This window comes from Saccostrea cucullata, unplaced genomic scaffold (genome assembly GCF_032062105.1).
Source record: "Saccostrea cucullata isolate Sc308-1 unplaced genomic scaffold, CSIRO_AGI_Scuc_v1 ctg9110, whole genome shotgun sequence".
Taxonomy (NCBI): Eukaryota; Metazoa; Mollusca; class Bivalvia; order Ostreida; family Ostreidae; genus Saccostrea; species Saccostrea cuccullata.
Genome location: NW_026932448.1, coordinates 1 through 8,408, shown reverse-complemented (window position 1 = coordinate 8,408; position 8,408 = coordinate 1). Strand labels below are relative to the sequence as shown.

Below are 8,408 nucleotides of genomic sequence, written 5' to 3'. Positions count from 1 at the left end.
TACGAGAAAACTGGAGAAACGAACGTTGATCTAACTTGGATAAGTGTACAAGTATTATCATACAAAGGTGTAACATTTTATTGAACAAGTACCCCTTGAATTTCTTTGGGTAGGATCATGTGCTTAAGAAAAAGCGTTCCCTACTGACTGTTAAAATTTGCCTCAAGCCCTATATATATTGATTGGTGCAGTGGGACATTGTGTTGAAATTCAGAATAAAAACAAGGGCCTATCGATTGGTATGAAACATTAAAATGTGACCTACTTATGGGTTAAATTTACTAACACGGTCAGTATAACAGCAATAATAGAATTTACAAGATCTAAACTTTAAAGAAGGTTTATCTATGTTTAACGAAGTTACAACTCTGGTTAAAGCTATCACTGATTAGCAAACATGGCACAGTACGATTGATTTAGAAATAATGTTTAATATACCATATAATGCTAGCTAGCTTAGGACACCCCACCACTAATATTCAGAGTTGGGAAATATGCCACACTTCCAGCAAGAAAGTAAATGATGCTAAAATTAGAATTTGTACGAGAAGTATGTCCAATCAGTGATCAGTTGGAGCCATAAAAATTAATACTCAAGAAGTGTTGTGATTTCAAGGTTTTGCCAAAAATTAATTCCAATAAACAATTGCAGACTTAGTGAACACTGTAGTATATGAAATAAAAGTTGTAAATATTTGTACAAAGCATAATAAATTGTTAAATTATTTGTTTTCTAAATAAATTGATAATCAGCTGCTCATCATATTTTGATTGTATGATTTATGTGTGGAATAGGTGCAGATCAAGTAATTTTGTAGTGTGTGTAGATTTTGAATGTTTAGTGTATGTAGAGGATGGAATTAATTATTATATATATACAACCATGCAACTACATATGTACATGCAGGTCATGATCAATTGTTTTATTTTTTCATTTCATCATGCAGCTTGTATAATGTAAATTAAGGGCTATAATTCAAATATAAGGGCAATGGGCAATTGGGCCGCCATCATTCTTTTTTTTTTTTTTTTTTGCTGTATGTTTAGTCTATGTAAATTAAGGACTGTAATTCAACTACACTAAGGGCAATGGGCAGCCAGCAATGAGCATGCCCCAAATCAAATAATCAAACGTTGACCAATACATATTCACAACATTTAACATATTGTAGCTACAGGTCTTGATTAACAGTTGAATTTGTTTGTTTGTTTGTTTTTGTTCTTTTTTTTTTTTGTAAAAATGCATTGTGTTTGTAAATTAAGGGCATACAACATGGGCAATGGGCAGCCAACAACGAGCATGCCCCAAATCAAATATTCAAACAACATCAAACAACACATATTCACAACATTCAACATAATTTATAAGCTACACATACAACAATGTAGCTGGGAGTTCATGTTCAATTTTTTTTTTTTTTGTTTTGTTTTTTAATGCAGTGTGTATGTTTCGTGATGCATGATGTAAGTGTAAAATGCTCTGTGTGAGTAGTTGTTTTATAAATTTATAAAAATCGTTATATGGACAATGGGCTTTATTTTGGGGAATTAATGTAATTAAAATTGATTTTAGTGTAAAGTCTATTATGAATGTATTGAAAATCATATAAAACTTTTGCAATGTGCAACCCATAGATGCATGCCTGTCTAGAACATTCATGAATGATATTTCAAATAAACATTGTTGCTAACAAGGGAATCAGCTAGATAGATCTATATTGTCATGAACTTAAATTGTCCATTTTGTTAAACTGTTTAGGCTGTCTTTACAGTCCAGCACATCAGAGTTGCATTAAAAGTATGATTCAGTGTTTTCCTTAAGAACTGGTTACCAGACAAATTGACCGCTTCAATTGACAAAAATGCCGTTTCGAAACAAAATTTGTTGTTAGTTTCACAGAGGTTTTGTTCATAAACATCAGTTCCTAGCCTGTTACAACCGATCTCTAACCCCTTACTTTGAAATAAAAGGAAAACACTGTATGGTGCCTAAACTCGTAAAACACTACCTATAAATTTAAAGAAAGATTAAAAGGATATATTATGATAGCAGAAATAAAACTGTTTACACAAGTTAGGCAAAACTCTACACCAGGAATAATCATCAGACTTATACATGTATGATGTGTTCCAGATTTCTACATGACCACGACAGTCCTGCTGGAAGCGGGTATAAATTTATCTGGCTAGAATTTGATAAAACCATCCAAAATATTTAAGAGAAAAATTTTAAATTGTATTTAGAATGTACCTTATTTTTATCTGAAATTTTTTTAATTTTTTTTACTGTCAAATAAGCTGAGCATGCACAGCTGATTGCTAGTTGAAGTTGTCCGCCCTGCCAAAAAAGTACTAACCCGCAAAAAATAATTTGTCTTTGAAAATTTTAGAGCAAAAATGTGAATAGGGCTGATTCGCTACATATTCGATTCCTGTTGAATTCTACCCATTTGTTTGTTACAATTTGGAACCAGTAATAGTTGATTGCAGAGTTTGAAATATCAATCTGAATTTTAATTTATGGGAAATTTTAAGTTTACTCAGCCAGCTGGGCTTCAATGTGCATCTTGGGCGGTCAGGTGCAAGGTTATGTCAAACGCTGTTGAGAACCATGTCAAGTGTCAATCATGGTAATTTAAATAATAATAATGTTATCTAATGGTAAACAATCACCGCGAGACGCTTGATTTCTATCGGTGGTTAACTGTGCGTTTGAATCCTACCGTGAACGATGGCGTCGCGCTACATCACTTGGACGGTACCTCAATTAAAAAAGGAATTGATGCACAGGGATGCAGCTACGCACGGGAGAAAAACTGATCTGGTTGAAAGGTATACCCTTGAGATCAATATTTTCACACAAAAATTAATTTGTTCATAGAAAATTTCGTATAGAAATACAAAACAGTGTCCGTCCAGTTTATGTTGACCTACGTAACAAATTCAACCTTGTCATCAGTTAGACATCACTTAGTTTTCCTATACATATATGATTGAATTCGATTACAATGGTATTTGTATATAGCTTTGTTTTATAAAGTAAAACCCTTGATCATAGCTCCTTTAATGGTATTTATCTGCAGTCAAACCGATATTATAGAGTGTAGATAGGCATCAGCATTCAACCAAGAATATGGTTTTCGGCATGTGATAATCTAATGGGGACCATCCGACCGGTTTCATTCATTTTTTTAAATTTTATTCACATTATAAGGTTACCCAGATAAACGCACATATATCTTAGAACCCCCTACCCTTCCCATGTTGAAGGTTGAAAAATACAATTTATCACCATATTAGGCCTATATAGTGAAATTATAAATGTTTCAAATTAAAGAGCAATGAATCAGATTATACTACAACTTAGAAATTAAGAGAGTTTTACTTTATAAACTGAAAGTAAAAAAAAAAAAAGAATGAAAATTGAGGTCAATTTTATGCTCTAGGCCTATTTTTCAATAATTTAGAAAAAAAAATGTCTCCCTTATTATTACATTTTAACCCGTGAAATACTGTAATTTATTCATTGAATAAAAATGATATCCTCTCACAGTGTGAAAGGATATCAAAATGATATCCTGTCACAGTGTGACGAATATCAGAAGTGCGGGAAAACTCTCGATTTCCTTTCTCATAACGAAGATATATGCTGTAAAAAATCTTCCTTGACCTAAATTAAGATATATGGAAATAAATAAACCATTCTGACAGCGAATATTTAAACTGTCAAAATTACCAAAAATATGTTGTCAGATTCATGTTTACAGTGTTTTCACCTCACTAAGCTATGACGTCTCAACCGCTCAACTATGACGTCACGAGCCCATGACTGTATTACAAAAAGACAGAGGAAAAGGAAAATTCAAAGAATTTTTTTTTTAAATGTAATAAACAGAAAATTCAATGTTTTGTAGTTGAATATGGAATTTATTTCACTCGTGAGAAAGGATTTTTTGATATTTTCACTCGTGCTTCGCACTCGTGAAAATATCAAAAATCCTGTCCCACTCGTGAAATAAATTCCATATTCAACTACAAAGCATTGAATTTCCTCTATTTATACCATAAGTCAGCTTGCCGTAGGCCGGTGAACCTACTTCATGTGTAATAATCCAATATATTCATATTGATACTTTTTTCCTATTTTTATAGACATATATATACAGTATTTTGTGTTTGTTCTAACTTATCTGCTTATGAAATAATAATCTGAATTATGCCATTTTCATCCAAATATCTGGGTAATGATTAATTCTAAATTCCAACAATAATTTATATCCAGGCTTGAGTCCTATGATAGGAACAAGAACTTTTTACCACCGCCTGTTCTTCTGCCAGAACCTCTAGATGTGAACTGGCCATCCACTGGATTTCAACAATTGAAGCCAGATCACCAAGGACTTTTACCTAGTGTAACAAGGGACCAAACAGAAGCCTACTTTCTTCACCGCCTTGCAGGTTTCATAACTTTGAATATATAATATACATGCACTAAATTCAGAGTAGTATGATCCTATGTTGAAAAAAATATGTTTTTTTATCTATCATCTTTCATTATACATGTACCCCAACTCCTAAGGAGAGAGGGGTAATACTTATACTGTGATATAATCCTTGTGTGTCTGTCTGAGTGTCAGTTGTGTCTGTCCTTAACAATTTTTTCTCAGCGCAACTTACTACTTTATTAAATTGTAGAATTGATGATTGAAATTTTAGTACTCTTTGCTAGGCATGCCATATAGTGGCACTGGATTTATTTTTGTATGCACTCGAAATACAAGAAGGGCAATGTTTGAAACTCCCTGAAAAATTACGCAGACAGTAGACATGCAGGGCTGATTGCTAGTGAAAGTTGTCAGACCTGTCAAAAATGTACTAGCCCCCCAAAAATGAGCCTTTTCTGAGTTCATTTAAACAATAATGTGAATGGGCCCAGCTCCCTATAAATTTGATCCCATACCTACATGTATATGCTGATGAATTCTACCCATTTTCTTGCTACTCTTTGTTTGGAAATATTTAAAGATATTTCAAACAGTGAACACAGAAGAGATGGTAAATTAACATTAGAGCAGGGATATCACTAGTGAGCATTAATGATTTCCTCACAGACTTCTTGTTTTTAATGCAATGAACTTTAGTAATGAAATTAATGTGTATTTATTTTTGTAGGTGTTAATGACTCGGCAAGAAATATTAAGGCCATTAAGAATGGTGAATTGTTGTACGATTCCAAGAGAATCCTTGCGTGTTCTGTGCTCATTCAGGCCGACATATTTTTTACGGGAATAGTCAGTGCAGCCATGAAAAATAAGGTCAGTTGAACATTTACATAGACTCAGCAAGAAATTTAATCTATGCCTTTTTTTTTTTTTTTTCAAATCTCTATACTTATCATTTTATTCCAGATAGAAAGTCCATTTTGTAATTTGTAATACACGTATTCTTTGTATTTTTATGAATTGGGCAAATAACATGTATGTATTTTTATCAATCAGGTGACATACAACTACAAGCTTCGACTAGAAAAGCAATCCGGAGATATTTTAAGTTCCCACTGCGAATGTCCTGCTGGTAAGGGCCCAAACGGAACGTGTAAGCATCTAGCAGCAGTGATGGTGATGCTGGAGAAGTTCACTGGGTTAGGAGAACTGACTGGCATTGAGAAAACGTGCACAGAAAACCTTATGATGTTCAATAAACCAAAGATTTCCCATAAAGGTTTACATTTATATATTGATTTATAGTTATTTTTTGAGCTATTATACCCCTGGTAATCCTCAATATGCTTTTTGAATAATTATTACAAGATTTGATATTTAACATGAAGTGGTCACCCATCCAAGGGTTTAACAGGCTCAACATTTCTAAACTTGCCTGAAATAGAGGGATAGTTTACCGCATCACTAGAAAAGCTAGCTTACTAGCAAGGCAGTATAAGTTCCCTATATACTTTCTGCTACAATATTTAGCTTTAGTCTGGGTGTACCTATAACATAAATAACACAGAATATGAATTTGAAGAATGTATTGTGGTTTTACCTATCATTTTAAATATTTCAACTTGACACTTTTTTCTTACAGGATCACCAGTAAAGGTAGAACATCTTTCACGAAAACGCAAGTCAGAGTCAATATTAGATGATCCCCGTCCAGAGAAGAGGAGGAATATGGAGGGTTTTGAGGACAGGGTGAGGAACATCCTCATCAATTATACCGCAAAATCGTCGGCAGATATTGCCTATCGCTACTTATTCAAAGGAGCTGATTTGAAGGTATAAGAAATAAAACTAGAGGTACTGTGAGCAATAAGCTCACTAAATAATACCCCCTGCCTCCCATATGAATATAGTGGAAGTATCCATGGTTTGGTCTGGAAGATCTAAAATTTATGTCAGATCAAAATGTAATATAGGAGATGCACAATGGCAATATGTAATAAAGATTCTGACAAAGTTTTATTAAATTTCCTTCAGTGGTATGAGAGGAGTTGCGCATAAGAGATGGGTACCCTTAAAGCGTAACAGATGGACGGACGTACAGACAAACGAACATACCGATTACTATATACCCTCCCACTTTTCAAGCGGGGGGTATAATGAAAATACCTTTGGTCCCAAACTCATTTGTGTATCCAATCGCAATACATGTTCTTTTCCACTATAACCAATAGGAGGTGGGGGTATCATTTTGTGAGCGCAGTGCTTACAGTACCTCAATGTTTAAAAAGATTAATTTAATTGCAATTGAAGCAAGAGAACATTTTGTATTTCTTATTTCAAAACTGTATCTAAAAAAAAAAAATTAAAACAAAGAAAAGCTGGAGACCAACACCTTGAGGTTAAAATTGTGGAAGATAACAACAAAATAAATTTACTGCTGCATTCTCACGAAGTGTTGGTGATCTGTTTTTTATGTTCCCCAAACGAAGTTGGGGAACATATTGTTTTTACTCTGTTTCTTATTATTATGTTCCCCAAACGAAGTTGGGGAACATATTGTTTTTACTCTGTTTCTTATTATTATGTCGCCCCGAACGAAGTCGGGGACGACATATTGATATTGTACGCATGTTTTTTTTATCCAGGCTGTTTCTCGGAGATGTCTTGGACAATCTTCCTGAAACTTTCCTCAAAGGACGATCACTGGTTGTAGTTGTGCAGTGAGGTCGTTCAGTTCCAATATGTCTACCGTTGCCATGGAAACCTGTAAAAAGCGACAAATTTTGTCCGAGAGTGTTCTCTCTGGTCCCTTAAACGTTCGTCATGAAACTTTTCTTATTTTAAGGATTAGTATCTGTAGTTCTGCAACTCGTATTTAAAATTTTCATATAATCGATTATTGCCATGGAAACCAGGTGAAAGTAAAAATTCTTTAATTTCGATTTTCTCAATAACTACTCAGGCAATCGTTTTGAAACTTTCAATGTTTATTCCTTGCAATGTGTCAAAGTGATTTCTACTTTCAAAATAATTGTAATGAGTCGCTCACGGTTGCCATAGAAACGAAACAGAAAAAAAGATTCAGATGTACACATGTGTTCTCCAAGGTCTAGGTCAAAGGGTCAAAGTTCGTCGTATCCAATAAAAGTTCTTTTCACAAGGATTACATATTTGAAATACGAAAGCCCTAGTACTTACCGTTCAAACGTTATGGCTATTTACTATGTTCAAGACGACCCCCCCCCTTTTTTTGAAGCACACAGCCAAGTAGAATACACAGATATAACATATACAACTTACAAGTAACTTTTTAAAATCTTCATTCATAAAATTCAGTTCCCGTCATGTGATATTTTGCCATCATTCATTCTCCTTCTGTTTTGTCTCTTGAATTTATAAATATTTTATTTTATCTATATAAAAAAAAAAATAACGATTGTCAGCTGCATTTATTATCATTTCGCGTTTTCTTGTATATCTATCACTTGTATATTATTCATTTCATTAGATAGTGCAAGTATAAATTAAAAAAATGGTACGTCATTTCCATAGTTTTTATTCATTCATAAATTCTTTGATCCGCTCCTGATGGTTCGCAAAGCCTTGATCACCACTGTATACAAAACATTCATCTCGCCGAAAATGTTCATGATTCCGCTAAACTGAGAAAGTTCACACATGATTTATCATCTCATAACACACATCAGCTCTCTGCAATGCAGAAATGCTCGAATTGATGGTGGCATGTCAGATTCGTTTTTCGGTAGAACCTCTAAAATGAAAGTGAAAGAGGGAAATTTCAGAGTTCCCACTGGCGTTACAATACACAAAATAATTCGGCTGATCTTCTTCATAAATTACATTTCCCAAGCTTTTATGATAGGAAAGATACTGCCAATTAACAAGTATGAGGCTCAGTTCAGTACATCTGCCAGATTTCGTTTATGCAAGTCTGCAAATTGAGGA

At 33.8% G+C, this 8,408-nt stretch overlaps 1 protein-coding gene across 1 annotated transcript; it reads left to right on the top strand.

The window, feature by feature from the left end:
- Window positions 1-2,662: 2,662 nt before the first annotated feature.
- On the top strand, window positions 2,663-6,275 carry LOC134235159 (uncharacterized; the record flags this gene model as incomplete). The annotated part of the gene is made up of 5 exons (XM_062717256.1): window positions 2,663-2,832; window positions 4,283-4,458; window positions 5,173-5,315; window positions 5,499-5,721; window positions 6,085-6,275. Coding segments are annotated over exons 1-5 (834 nt in total), but the record flags the coding sequence as incomplete, so codon positions are not given.
- Window positions 6,276-8,408: the final 2,133 nt, after the last annotated feature.